At 32.3% G+C, this 15,531-nt stretch overlaps 1 protein-coding gene across 6 annotated transcripts in view; it reads right to left on the reverse strand.

The window, feature by feature from the left end:
* The window catches only part of DPP10 (dipeptidyl peptidase like 10), a 457,935-nt gene extending 442,619 nt beyond the window's left edge, over positions 1-15,316 (reverse strand). For 2 of the 6 annotated variants that reach the window (XM_039872698.1, XM_039872701.1), the window contains exons 1-2: positions 15,293-15,316; positions 7,783-7,897 (exon numbers count right to left, since the gene is read on the reverse strand). In XM_039872698.1, the coding sequence (XP_039728632.1) occupies positions 7,783-7,807 (25 nt within the window). In that variant the 5' untranslated portion in view covers positions 7,808-7,897; positions 15,293-15,316. Of the gene's footprint in view, positions 1-7,782; positions 7,900-8,752; positions 8,765-15,292 lie in introns of those variants that run through there. The other 4 variants (XM_039872699.1, XM_039872703.1, XM_039872700.1 and 1 more) reach the window with 3 other exon arrangements.
* Positions 15,317-15,531: the final 215 nt, after the last annotated feature.

Genomic DNA, 15,531 nt, shown 5'->3' on the forward strand with positions numbered 1-15,531 from the left:
CTAATTTTACATGTAAAGAAGTAAAAAAAAAAAAAGAAGAGCAAACTAACTGAAATCTAGCAAAAGGAAGAAAATAATAAAGATAAAAGTGATAATAAATAAAATAAAGAATAGAAAATAATAGAGAGAATCAACAAAATCAAAAGATAGTTCTTTAAAAAGATCAACAAAATTGACGATCCTTTTGCTAGGCTGACTAAAATAAAAAAAAGAAAGAGGATACAAATAATCAGTCAGATATGAAATGAGGAGCATTACTAAAATTCTTATGGAAATAAAATAGATAATGAGAGAATACTATGAACAATTGTATGCCAACGAATTAGATATTCTAATAAAATTGGTATATTTTATAGAAACATACAAACTACCAAACTTACTCTAGAAGAAACAGAAAATCTAAATAGACTTATACAAGAAATTGAATCAGTAAAAACAAACAAACACACAAACAAAACAAACAAAACAAAAATCATCCCCAGAACAACAGCAACAACAACAACGATCCAGGAGCAGAGGGTTTCACTTCTGAATTCTACCAAACATTTAAAGAACACCAATCCTTCTCAAGTTCTTCCAAAAAATGAGAAGAGGAAGGAAAACTTACTAACTCATTCTATTAGGTTATAATTATCCTGATCTCAATCTAGACAAAGACAATATAAGAAAAGAAAACATTATTTTTCTTTATGAATATAAATGCAAAAATCCTCATTGAAATACTAGCAGAGAATGGCAGAATTTTTAAAATTAGCAAACCAAATTCTTTAGCATATCAAAAGTATTATGCATCATTAACAAGAGCCATTTATTTCAGCAATGTAAGGGGAGCTCAACAAATGAATATAAATCAATGTACCAACACATTAATAGAAAAAAATATGATCTCAATTGGTGAAAAAATACATGACAAAGTTTTTAACTCTTTTTGCTATAAAAACATTTAAAGATTAGGATTAAAAGGAAACTTTTTCAACATGATATACAGCATGTATGTAAAACCCACAATTAGGATGATAGTCAGTTATGAGAGACTGAGAGCTTTCTTCCTGTATTCAGTACAGGACAATGATGTCTACTTTCACCATTTGTATTTAACATTTTACTAGGAATTCTAGCCAGAATAATTAGGCAAGAAAAAGAAATAAAAGGCAGCCAATTGGAAATGAAGAAATAAAGCTATCTCTATTCAGACATGGTATTATCTTCTCTACACAGAAAACTCCAAAGAATATGTAATAACCTACTACAGCTAAGAAGTGAATTTTAGCATAGTTAAGGGTACACACTCAACACTCAAAAATTATTTGTATTTCTATATACAACAATGAGCAATAAAAAAAAAAGATATTAGAGAATCAATTCCATTTACAGTAGCATTCGAAAGAATAAAATACGTAGGAATAAATATTCCCTTTCAAGAATATACAGAATCCATTCAGGCATTTAAAAAATTAAGATGCAGACTAAAGCGGAGCTCATTTCTCTTTTTTTCTAAAATGTTTCTTGCTTATACTTTCCATAGGTGCAATCATATATCTTAATCTATTATCTATATTTCAGTATTTAAGACAAATTCTAGAGCCAATAGGGCCTGGGATAGTGACCTAGCTTCTCCATGTTCTAATATGTGTGATAGACACTTTACAATAACTTGTAAAACTCAAGTGAATAATGTAGAATATGAAAAAATTAACAATATCTACTCTATATTCATGGTATGAGGATAAATAAAATAGTACATGTAAAGCACGTAGTACAATATCTGGCAAGTAACAAGCAGTTAAATAAATGTTACTTATTAAAACAGATTCTCTTCTGACTCATAAAACTAAACATTATCTGAACTAAATCCATTATCTATCTGATTGGAGAATACAAAGAAATGAGACTAAGAAAATCAAATTTGACTAATTATTGAAATGTAAGTATAAAACAAAGAAAAAAATAACAATTCTTAGTGCATTAACTCCAGAGAAAATTATTTTTTATTCTACATCAGAGATAAATCTATTAGAATAGTAACAATTCATGTTACTATGGGGGAGGGGAACCTGTTAGAATTTGTCATTGTTTTCTCTTTGGCAGTCTGATTATATCTGGGTAATATCATATGCAAATGTATTTATCTGTGCTACTCTTGGGCAAAAAAGCAGAGACTATTTAGCTTTAGTCTATAAATACAGCATGCCTCCTTTTTTTTTTAATTCAACAAAACAAAACAAACAATTTGCATCTTGGTTGATGTTGATGTTTATAAGTGAGTAATGCAAATTTCTAAATCTGTAAAACATTTCCTCTCATAAAAGGATAATGGGATAGTTTTATTGTTGCTTCGACATTTTAAAACACAGGTCAGATGCTTAAATGACACCTTTTAAATTACAGCTGCCAAGAGATTGCTTGTTACATAATATAACATGACATTTTAACTAACTATAACCAGAAGCTATTATTTTAGCAGAACATAATAGTAACCGGAATAAATTCATTTTGAGTTTTTGCATCACATTAACAAATCAGCTGTCACCAGTCCAATAAAGTACTTAATTTTATCAAATGCTTTCAGGAAAAGTATTTCTTTTTATATATATATAAATAAGGACAGATTAATCTTTTTTAAGCTTTATGTAAAAATCAGGTGTATAAGATAATAGGAAGAGAGAATTCTTTACTTCAAAGTCATATTTGTAGGCACACATGAAGGAGAGGGCATGAACTCAAGTCAGTTTGATATCAATGTCAATTGAATCACTTTATCATACTTCTGCACAAATTAGGTACCTAAGTCATACAAATTTTCCTGACCTTAACTGTATTATTTAAAAACTGCTCTTTCTTTATATTGGTGTGTTATAAGAAATAAATGAGATAATTTTGCACACACACTTTGAAAATAATGTAAGTTGGTGTTTCTTCAGAAAAAAGGCATACATCCCTAAATGTTAATGTCCACTTTTGTTTGTTTGTTTCTGAAGAGAGTTGCCTAAACTCCTCTAGTTCATCTCTACTTTCTTAGTCCCAAATCTTGGCTCAAATGAACTATTTAAGCATATCTTCATGGATCAAATCCTTATCTTATATAAATATTTACCTAACTATCAACATCAAAGTGGCGACCTCAACCTGTGTAAATTCTTCCCCAACATAGCATCTGAACCTAATTTTAAATTCTTACTATTAAAGATACTCCTAAAAGTGAAACTGAAGATATTTGCATAGTGAAACTGGACAAAGCAGAGTTCTTTTCGCTTATATATGAGTGCTTGGCTTCTTTCATATTCTGATAGACATGTAAAGACCAACTCAGGATGCTCACCTAGACAGAGTACTAAAGGAATGAGAAATTGCCTAAAGAAGCGAGAGCTAGAGCTAATGATGAAGACACAATTTCTGTGCTTTACGAGTTTGTCTTTAGTCCACCGTGATAGTAAATTAACTTGATGACCCTGCTTTGACACTGACTGATTACAGACATCAATCAAAGGGCAACAGGTCACTGCTGCTGAAAACTGGTAGAATATACACAGTCCACAGGTGGCTATTTCAATATGGCAACTGAATTAAAGAACTTGATCTATATCCTCTACCAAATATTTTATAACTCATAAAAAATGCATCTCTCTTCTCAAAACAGGTCTAAATGGGTAACTGTAGTGTGTATGAAATGTCTCCTGACCACAGTCATTCCTATTCTACATATTAAATATAAATATGAGACTGCAAGGTAAATGCATAGCTACATAAGACTGGTGTTCAAAACTTTAAGCATGAATGTCTACTCATATGTTTTTAGAGGAGAATTATTAATCTTATAGTTACATATTCTTCAAATAAACACAGGTACTCTTTTTTTTTTCTTTAAACAAATTCAATGCAAACAGAAAAAAAGTGGGCTTGATCAATGCATTTAAAAATGTCTGTTGTTTAATCAGAAAAATTGGGGTGCATAATTTGTTCCTTTCAGAAATATTTATTAAGGAAATACTTGAATGGTTAACCTACTCTTCAGAAATAATTAGGACTTTTCTTTACAAGGCAGGGAAGTTGCTCACAATCTTGGAAATTAAGACACCTGTGTCAAATTACTTCTGTAATAAAATTTGCAATCAAACCAAAATTACAATGAACATGTGTTTCTCTGGTTATAGACTTGCATTCCTTAGCACTTACCTGTAAAATGTGATGCTATTTTGAGCAAAACAGTTTCTAAATCATGTCTTAGACTAGAAAACTTCTTGCATGCTTTCTCCATCCTCCCCGCCCCCCCAAAATAACCACTAACTATATTTTCAAGGTAGAAGCAGCTTAGTGAGAGAGGACATCAGCTTTAATCTGTTGCTATATTTGTTATGAAATAAACTCCTATTATCGTTGTTTTTGATCATTGATATTAGAGCTGTAATAAACTGTAAGAGATTACTTCTCATTCTGGCAAACCAAATATGCCCTTTTCTTCAACAAATGCTTGAGGACAAAGGAGGTAACTGATGTTCCCAAAGACATATAGCTATAAAATGCATATGAATTTCTGACCCTCATCCTTACTGGAAGCACTGTTCCGGAGTCAACCCTTTGACCTAAGGTCTAGTATCGTGTTGGTCCATAAATTATTCAGTAAGGTCCAAACTTTACCGAATTTCCTCTCCTGACATGGATTCCCCTTCTTGGTTGAAAGTTTATACCTGCCTGAATGATTTTACTTAGAAAGCTGAGCCTTAGCAACATATTGGTGGACAAAGGCAGGATGAAAAGTTGGGGGATGCTGTATATTATCTTTCAAGTAGGAGGTTTTCCTTGTGGATCTATTCAAGTATAGCTGTGGGGTCTCAAGCTTGAGAGTGAGAAGAGAAAGGCTTTGTGCAATTAGACTACTAGAGTCTGACCGCAGACAAGCACAGGCAGACATGCTAAATCAAAAGTCTACATTAATGGTCTTAATGCATTCTAGTCCCCAGAACTAGAAGTTAAACAAACAGGTTTTTCCTATCTAATGAGGGAGGCAAGATTAGAAAACTTCTAAGAATAATTCCAGGTTTATGATTCAGGTCTTGGGCCACAAACTGTTAGGTTTCTGGCCTTATATTTCACTCGGATATGTTTGGTTTGAGGCCTTCATGAGGGTCATGTAACTAGGCTAGTATTTGCCTGCTCTTGACTCAAGCAAACTCCTAACCACTGGCATTACATCTACTCATTTCTTCAATTTTATAATCTTCTAGGCCCCCAGTAAGTTTACAGACAGTATAGAAAACAGATTTTGTGCTTCCTATAGCAATACCTTTTCCACTCGAGAACATTGACTTTTATTTTTCATTTCATAATATCTCTGCAAAAATTAGTAGAGAAATCTAAAGACATTTGAACAGGCAGTAGGTAGAATGTATTAGTAAACTGTACATTTAAAAAATAATTGTCATTTCCACTTAAATGATTAAGCCTTTGGTTTGGGGACGTTGAGGAGTTGTGTGTTTGTGTAGTTGAGAAAGGAGGTGATAGTTACAATGCATTGGAGTACTAGACAACTACCATAGCACTTAGAATGTTTTAAGAACTCTATATTTGTCTATCAATGAAGGAATAAATGAATGAACAAACAGAGCACTGAAACTGACTCCAGATTTCCATCTGATGTAATTTAACATCAAAATTACAGAAATCTATATTCCTGAGAGACTTTATATTTTCTCTTGGAAATCTCTCTCATGTAACACAGTTTTTGGCATTGTGTCTAATGGTCAGTAAAAACTGAATAAGAGTAATCATAAGATGAATAGCAGTAGGACTGCTAGATACTACTAAACATTTGAAGTATATTATTGCATTTATCCCTCATAATAATACTATAAAGTTGGTGCTATATATTGTACCGATGAGTTGGTGCTATATATTGTACAGATGAATAAAGTGAGAAACAAGACTAAATAACTAGCCAAGTGCTCAAAAATATTAAATTATAGAGCTAGAACTCAAACCAAGGTGTGTGTCTTGCCCAAAGCCCTTGCTTTAATAAAAGAATAAGTGAATGACATAATGAGTGCAACTATACTGTGTTTTTATATCGGGGCAACATGGAAAGGGTTGAGTAGAGGGAGTTTAGTTTAGTGAATGGCCAACTCTATAAAGTCTTTGTTATACAAAGTCTCAAAGACCCCGAAGTATCAGTGCAGCCTCAGAAAGTAACAAGAAAATCTGAGAAAGTGAATCACTTGGAAATGATACTAAAATTAGTATAGAAGAAAGTTTAAGAGAAACACACAGGCAACATGGCACTAATTTTCTCCATCTGGTTAAGAGTCATCAATAGAAAGCAATAAAACTAAATCATTCATTTTTTAATAATTATGCTAAAATGCTTATGTTTAAGTGAAACACTATGCTGAACATAAGCTCAACTTCCATTAACAAAAACTCTTGGCATTCTGCAGCAACTTAGAGCCATCATATTGCTCAATTACATTGTACTGCAGATGTACAAATGAGGCAATTAAGAGAGGGTTCCTGAAGACAATACTGGATAAAACAACCAGCCTTTAACAGTAATTTTTTTTCTTTCTTTTAAAAAAATGTTTTCTTTCCCTTTCCTCCCTCCTGACTCCCTTAATTTCTTTCTCAATCTCTTCTTATGTTAAATAACAACTATAAGCTATATTTTTGACATTTTATACATTTCAAACCCTATATTACTACCAAGGTGGAATATTTCACAAAGTACTACATTGGAACAATTGATATCGCCACTTGTATAATTAGTCTTCGTAATTAGTTGACTAAATGTTTCTGAAAAAGAGCTATTGTTAACCATAATTTTTACATAAGGAAATGAGTTCAACATATTTAAGTAGCTCCATAAGTAACAAAGCCAAGGCAGGAACTACATAATACATACATATTGTAACAGAATGGAAACATGTAACATTCAAAAATGGTCTATAGCTTAATACTAGTCAATTTTTAGACTAGCTCAATCCTATTCCAGAAATGTTTTTTTTTTTTTTTTTTACAATTTTGAGTCCTGTATGGATTTTCACTCTTTGAGGAAGCTAGTTGGGTGGGTTGTAGCAGCACACAAAATATATATGTTCCCCAAAGACATCTTGGAAATTTTAAAAAATAAGCAGCCTTTTTCTGCCTTCCATATTAGCACCTACTAAAGAGTAGTAAAATTTCCATGTATTGAAATAATACCCAAAGAAGAATTAAGCCTATTGATAATTTATATATTAATGTTAAACATTTCAATATAAAGAACACAGTCCAAAGATTATTGCAAGGGCAATTTAGAATGGTTCTTTAGGGAGAAACTCAGAGTATAAAAACTAAAGGGAAAGAAAGAAAAGGAGAAAGAAGCATTTAGAGGCTTAGCTCATTCTCTTTTGATATAATCCTCTGTGTTCTTCAATTCCTCCCTTCATTGTCATTACAGTGGGCTTATCATCTATATATGGGGACTTTCAGACTCCACTCCCTCATCTTCAACCCACGATAAAAGTCAAATGACTCTGCATTTATTAAACTGGCAAATATCAGTCTCTAAGCAGCAATGGAGATCAAACATCTTGGCATTCTCATTGTATGTATTTTATATTTCAATTTCTCAAAAATATTTTGCACGATATTTGAACAAGATTACTGTGCTATCTGAAAAATGTTTGGTTATACATCTTATTTCAACCAATGCTAGTGCACCCTAAGATACCATATATGGCTACACTCTTAAGGCATCTGAATGTGAAATTATTATCCACATACCATCATAAGAGAGGAATAAAGACAGATTACCTGGGGTTAAGAGGATGACTGACATAGTGATGAGTGAGCATACAACTAAAATCACCAACAGGGCTATAGCAATTCCTTTCCAGTTTCTCTGTGGAGGACTGTTACTTCCCAGTTCCTACCAAGATAGAAAAAAAAGTTTCACAATTATACATGCTCCAAGAGAAATGTATTCATAAAGAAATGATTCAGTGCATGGCACAATCACAGTTTGAAAGCTGATTAGAATCCTTTTCCTCTTCGGTAGCTCATTTAATTATTCAAAGGTGCATATATTATGGCTATCTTTTGTGGGGGGGCAATCTTATTTCTCTAAGAGATAAACCAGGAGAGTTTTATGCCTACTGTCCAAAATGTAGATGATTTTAAATGCACTGACTATAAACACTAGGTTGATAGCCAAAATACTCTGCAAAATAATTATGGAAATAAAGTGTGTTATTTACATTTTTTCTTGCTACGATGGAACTTACAATAAAGATTTAAATATAAATATTCCCAAAGCACTATAGACTATGTTTCTGACTGGATGGGGGAAAAAGATTAGAGATGGGAAAATCATTTAAAATGCTGCTCACTGCAGAGCAGTGCACAGTTGTCAACACAACACGTCCTGTTTAAACAGTTCCCCCACCACTCATAAAAATCAACAGGGTGTAGTAACTAAATTAAACGAGTGCTTCTATATCAATGGTTAACACCATCCTCTCCCTGGGCAGCATGTATGATATTGTCAAGGAGGTAAGATTGATGGATAAGGATAAAGTCGAGCATCTCTCACAATGCATATAGAGTAAAGCTTTTCATTTTCAGATGAGTCTGTGTTCTACTCTGTTGACTAGAAATGTGTGAGCATAATTCACCAAAGCATAGCACAGACCACACTGGTTTGAAATGAATGCCAGATTTTCTTTGTGATAAAGTACATAAAACACTGAGTCTCTTGTTTCTTTCTTCCTGCCCATCCCTCAACTTCTTTTCCTCCTTCCCCAGTAGAACCCTCTTAATTGAGAAATATTTACATGATTTCAGGACAAAAAAAATGTCAAGTTAACTATGTGTGCATAAATCACCCTAGAAGCCACAGAGTACCCTTGCTTTAAACAAAGATAGACAGTATAGCAAACATTTAATAAACCATAAACAAATGCCTGTGACTCACAGTTTAAAGCCTTGAAGCCAATTTTCAACTAGACCCAAATAAACAAAAAAAGAAACCATATATAGGAGATGTTTTGTTCTTATTTGTTTTACTTCATCTGAGAGCAACCACTTTTAAGTTGATCTTTCATGCTGAGGAACCAAATCCATCAGAAGGCAATTCCACTCATTTTTAAATGACTGCTTTGCACCTTTTATCATGGTTATCAAATGCTTGTTATCCAACACCTGTATTCTTCTTGCATTTTGGTTATAAATTCCATTCATATTTTCCACATCAATCAAGGAAGTAGGTCGCCAAATCATCTCCATTAGAGTAACGACATCATGACAAGAAATAGTTGTCTTAAGACTGTAAACCATTTTCTGGAATGTAATTTTACTGTAGGTTTCTAGGTGTGTTTCTTCATCAAAATGATGGTTGATATTCTTCATATTAAGTGTCAACTTCAGGACAACTTAGAAGTCAGAGTGACAGGTTACAGAGATCAGTGCTATAAATCAAAGCCTAGGGTGACAATAAAGTTTTGAAACAGTCAACTCAAGAATTAAGAGAGAATGAAAAAAGGGGCAGCAAAGAATAGGAAGGGGGTGTCTAGGCTATGGCTCATAAATAATTTTGTATCTATTACGCAAAGAAAGGTAAGCTAAGTATTATCTCTTCACAGTGTAAAGGGAAAAATAATAAGATTAAGAAATTGTGGCTGAATTCACAGTCCAGTAAAAGAATCAAAAGTGAATTATAAATTTAAATAAACTGATTCTGATCTTGGTTCACTGCCACTCAAACTCAAGGCAAATTATTAGAGAAATTACTTCAGTTTGTTTTTCAGATTTTGAATATGATGTAAGCACCATGTGATGTCTACCAGACATTGTCTGACATAGTATAATAGCTTAGATTTCTTACTTTGTGCTTAATAGCATACTGAATATTTTATATTCAAAATTTCACATATTCCTCATAAATATCAAGTGAGATTACTAGTATTTTGACAAATTTACATATGAGAAAACTGGATTTAGAGAGATTAAAAATAAATCCACTTACTGTTAATAAGTGGGAAATCTCAGGGCTCAGTACATAGTCTGGCTTCAGTAAACATACCCCTAACCACTATAATATGCTGTCATAAAAGTAAAATTTTTTAAGATAAATGCATGAATGAATGAATCAATCGATCAATCAAGGAATGCTCTGGACCCCATAATAAGAGTTGTACTTTAATATGTTTTCTTTGAGAAAATCCAGTTATATAAAAGCTGTCCTGGATTCTACAATGCTTTCAAATAAATCTAAATTTCCCCAGTCATAGCAAATTGGGAAAATACATTATTTTAAAAATGATAAAACATGTTTGAATGAAAAATAAATTTTTGTTCTTAAAGGATGCCCAAAGCATCTACAAGTCCTTATTTAGGAACTGCAGACTTAATGAACTCTTACTATAATTCCCCCCTCCCCATCCACCATACATTCCATTACCTAATTCTCCTCTATTCAATTGCTTTCACATACATTTGATTATAGACACTGTCAATGCTTCACCATTGTGCTTAAATGTCTCTTCTTTTGGGAATTTTCCCTAATTATAAAATCCAGATCTAATTTTCCTTCCTATGAAAAAGAAATGCCTGAAATACATTGTACCAAAAGGTTTGACTCCAACTCTACTACTTAATATCGATGATACTACAAACATGTTTGTAACTTTTTCTGAGTCTCAGATTTTTTAAAAAACGTGAACTGTAATTAGAAAGATAATTACTTTTAAATTTTAAAAGGATTAAAACAAATTAAACAAAACTCTTACTTAAATGTACAATAAGAAAGTTCACACTAAGTGAACTGCTTAGGATGTTCTTCCTCCACACACCTGAACAGATAACTCTTTCTCATCATTTAAGTTTCATTTCAAATGCTGCTTCCTTGGGGAACCTCACCTGATAATCTTCCTAAAATAACATTCCATATCTTCTATCCCCTCACTCAGCTTAAATTTTCTTTATCGAGTTATAATTTTGGGGTATATCATATATCATATTATATTTAATCATCTATCTCTATATATATCATCTATGTGTGCGTGTGTGTGTGTGTGTATATATATTAAGCTGTATATATATATGTGTGTGTGTGTGTGTGTATATACATATATATATTAAGTTGTTTAAATATTTATTTTATCTGTCTCAGCTCTCCAAAAGAGAAGCTTTGTAAGTAACCTAGTTTATCTTACTCTCGCTATATCCCTAGCATTTTGAACAGTGTTTGGCACATACTGGGTATACCACAGATAGTAGAAAATGAATGAATGAATGGTAGCAGCTATGATAATTATAATAATAATAATAATAATAATGGTGTTGATAGTGATTATAATGCTTAAATCCATGTCATCATATCCTTGCTGAATTTTTTTATCACCTTAAAATAAGATCACATCTTAGACAACTTTCAGTTCCTTGAAGTGCTTAATCTCTGATTCTCTTAATAAGTGTTTAGAAATTGATCACTGAATTAATTAAATGGTATAATAGAGACCTGAAAGGGTATAGAGCTACACCGCCATTAGCTAAATACACATTAATAATAAACTTTTTAAATGTAGCTATTTGCTAAAGATTAATTTGCAATTACATATAGTTTCATTTATCTGATGCCTGGATTGCAAAACACAGTTACCATTTTTGGAGTTACTTTTTCTTCAACAGTCTCCTGCACGCTAATTTTTATTACCGTGGGAAGTAGTACTAATTGGCTTTGCTTTTCAATGACTTCCTACCAGCCAACACCTGAAAGCAATTAACTAAACATGCCAGGCCCACAGAATAGGTACGGTGCTGTGCAGCAGCCTGAGAAATGAAATATGTAAGGAGCTTGCAACATGATAATTCAGATGCTCTGGAAGGAGAACAAAGCCAATGTTGGCATATTATATTCCCAAGAGAGGTCTAGAGGTACAAAGACAAATATTTAATACTCCATATATAGAGATGCTTTTATTAGTCAGACCTTCAGTGAATGAATGCATCAGTTGAAACACTTGTGTTGAATGCCAGATGATATTCAGTGCTGTAATTGTCTAGGGACATGGTGCTACAGACCAAACTAAAGTGGATCTGTAACCTAGCTATTTATGTCATATTTATTGCCAATCAAATTACTTATCACCCTTCAGAGAACAGTTTAGTTTGTCACATAAAAATGTCCATAACACACATAGTTTACTTAAATCCAAATGTATTTTTAATGTATTCAAATGCAAAGGACAAAATATTGACAATCATAAGCAGAAAACCTACAAAGTTTATATAACATTTCATTTGGGATAAAAAGGGAAAAAAGCCTAACCAACACATTCAATTCTCTTAAAAAGGAGGTAAAATAAAGGATACCAACATTTTTTATAGTATTCCATCTGTACTTCTCCTTAGGAAACTTCAATATTTATCTTCCATTTGCATCATAAGAAGAAATATCATCTCTCCATATTGAAATAATCTCAAAAAGTGATAACATTTAGAGAAAAATACAAGAGATAATACCATGGTGATAATGAAGTTATGCCTGTAGGCTGGATGTGGATGTGTTTTATTAAAAATAGGTTTCCTTCAACCACGTCTATTTTCTAAAAACCATAGAGAAACAGTAGAACACCTACAGCCTCAAGAAAAAGCAAGAGTGAAACTTTTAGGGAAATTAAGACATTTTAAGATAGCTATATAAGTGGAGAGAGTGGTGTGAGACGTGCACACACAGGCCTAGGGAAGATACATGCTGCAAAAAGATCTGAGAATAGCTTCAGTGTTCATGCTGGACTATCCAGTGAACATCTTTATCCACACAGAGCCAATTTCCAGGGACTGGAAGAGGTGGCTATTTTTCAAATGCCCAATTTTCAACAAAAGATCACAAGGCATACAAAGAAACAGGGAAACATGTTTCACTCAAAGAAATAAAATAAAATTCCGGAAACTCACAGTAAAATAACAAAGCCTTCATAGTTACCAAAGAGAGAATTTAAAACAGCTATCTGAAATATGCTCTAAGAGATACAGGAAAATGTGGACAAAGAACTAAAGAAAATCAGGAAAATAATTACATAAAACAAATAAGAATATCAACAATGATTTAGAAATTATTTTTAAAAAACATACAGAAATTTGGATGTTGAAAAACACAATAAATGCATTGAAAAACTCACTACAGTGATTCAAAAGCAGACTCAAGAAGTAGGGAAAAACTCAGTGAACTGGAAGACAGGTCATTTAAAATGATTAAGTTTGAAGAGAAAAAAAATGAAGAAAGTAAACAGAACCTAAATGACTTATCAAGTGGATGAAAATTCACATTATAGGAATTCTAGAGGCAGTAAAAAAAAGAGAATGAAAGAATCAGAGAACTTATTTGATGAAATAATGACTGAAGCTTTCCAAATTTAAGGAAAAATATAAATACAAAAGCACAAGAAACTCAATGAACTCCAAATAAGATAAACACAAATAGACCCACACTGAGACTAGTTATAATTAAACTATTCAAAGTGAAAGACAAAGACTCTTGAAAGAAGAGAGAGAAAAGTAATTTATCACTTATTCACAATAAAATTATCAATGGATTTCTCAACAGAAACTATCAGAACAGAATCACTGGGACAATATATTTAAAATGCTGAAAGAAAAAAAAACAACAACAACAACAACAAAAAAAAACTGTCAATCAAGACTTCTATGTCCAGCAAAATTGCCCTTTGAAAAATAAGAAGAGAAACTCAGATTTTCCCAGATAAACAAAATATGAGGAGTTCATCACCACTAGACTTTCCCTATAAGAAACATTAAAAGGACTCTAAGTTGAAATAAAAAGATTTTTAGACAGTAATTTGAAGCCAGATGAAAATGCAAAATTCCCCATGATGGTAAATCCAAGGACAGATATTAAAACCAATATTATTGCAATTTTGGCTCCTAACTCCACATTTTACTTTTCTATAGGATTTGAAAATCAAAAACAGTAAAGGAAGTAATTGGTATAACTCTATGTTAATAGATATGCTATATAAAGACGTGATTTATAAGATCAATAACATAACGTTGAAAGGATGAAACTATAAAGAATTTAAATTTTTGTTTGTAATTAATTTTAGGGTGGTATTAGTTTAAAATATATCACTGTAACTTTTGGATGCTATATGTAATCCCCATGGTAACCACAAGAAAATTCTATAAAATACACACAAAAGGAAATGAGAAGGGGATCAAAACATATCAAACACAAAAAAGTCAACTAAACACAAAGGACAGTAAAAGATGAAATGAGGGACGAAAAAGTTGTAAGACATGTAGAAAATGAACAAAATGTCTATATCCAGTCCTTCCCTATGAGTAAACATAGATAGTAAATTTAATAAACTCCCTAACAAAAACATAGATTGATAAAATGTATTAACAAAAAACAGGATTCAACTATATGATGTCCACAAACAACTCACTTTAAATTTAAAGACACACATAGTTTGAAAATGAAAGGATGGAAAAGATATCTCATGCAAATAATAACCAAAAGATATCAGAGGGGATAAAATAATATCACACAATTTAAGTCTAAGTCAAAAAAATGTTGCAGGAGCCAAAAAAGAATATTATTATATAATAAAAAAAATAGGTAAAGGATTTGAATAGATGTTTTTCCAAAGAAGATATACAAATATCTAAGCACATAAAAAGATGCTCAATATCTCTAATCATTAGGGAAATGCAAATCAAAACCATAAGCTACTTCTTCATACACATTAGGACAGCTATTATCAAAGTGTTGACAAGGATGTAGAGAATTTAGAACTCTGTATATTGCTGGTGGGAAGGGAAATGGTCTAGTTATTGTGGAAAAAACAGTATGGCAGTTTCTCAAAAATTAAATAGAATTACCACATAATTCAGTAATTCCACCTCTGTGCTTATTTCCCAAAGAATCAAAAGTGTGGGGAGTCACTTATGGACATATGAAATCGTATAACAAGGAACAAGGATATTTGTGTACTTGGCAACAATGTAAGAAGTTGAGATTGTAAAGCGCTGGGAAAAACCGGGAGGTAACTGTTCACATAGCAGTCACTGCACATTCCTTGCAACAGTTTAGCAGAGAGTTCTGAGTTGTGAGAATCTCATTGTTCTACTAGATATAGTAATCTGGCTAACCTTGATTCTTGACTACTGTCTTTCTTATTGTAATGTTATAAATAGTGTGTTCTAAATAAACTCAGGGACACAGACACAGCTTGATTCTGTGATCCCTCCTGCAATTCTGTCTTCTTTCTTTTCCTCAGTCCATGCTCCCCCTTTCAGGTACCCTCAATTACTTCGTCGGCTGGCTTCTGACACAAAAGTAGAAATTTGAACAGATATTTGTACACTTATGTTCATAGCAGCATTGTTCACAATAGATAAAAGATGGAAGCAACCAAATTGTTCATAGATGGATGAATCGGAAAACAAAATGCAGTATATATCTGCAATGGAATATTTTTCATAATTAAAGAGGAAGGAAATTCTGACACATGCTATAACATCTATAAACCCTGAAGATAT

The sequence above is a fragment of the Pteropus medius genome, unplaced genomic scaffold (genome assembly GCF_902729225.1).
Source record: "Pteropus medius unplaced genomic scaffold, Ma_sr-lr_union100, whole genome shotgun sequence".
NCBI lineage: Eukaryota > Metazoa > Chordata > Mammalia > Chiroptera > Pteropodidae > Pteropus > Pteropus medius.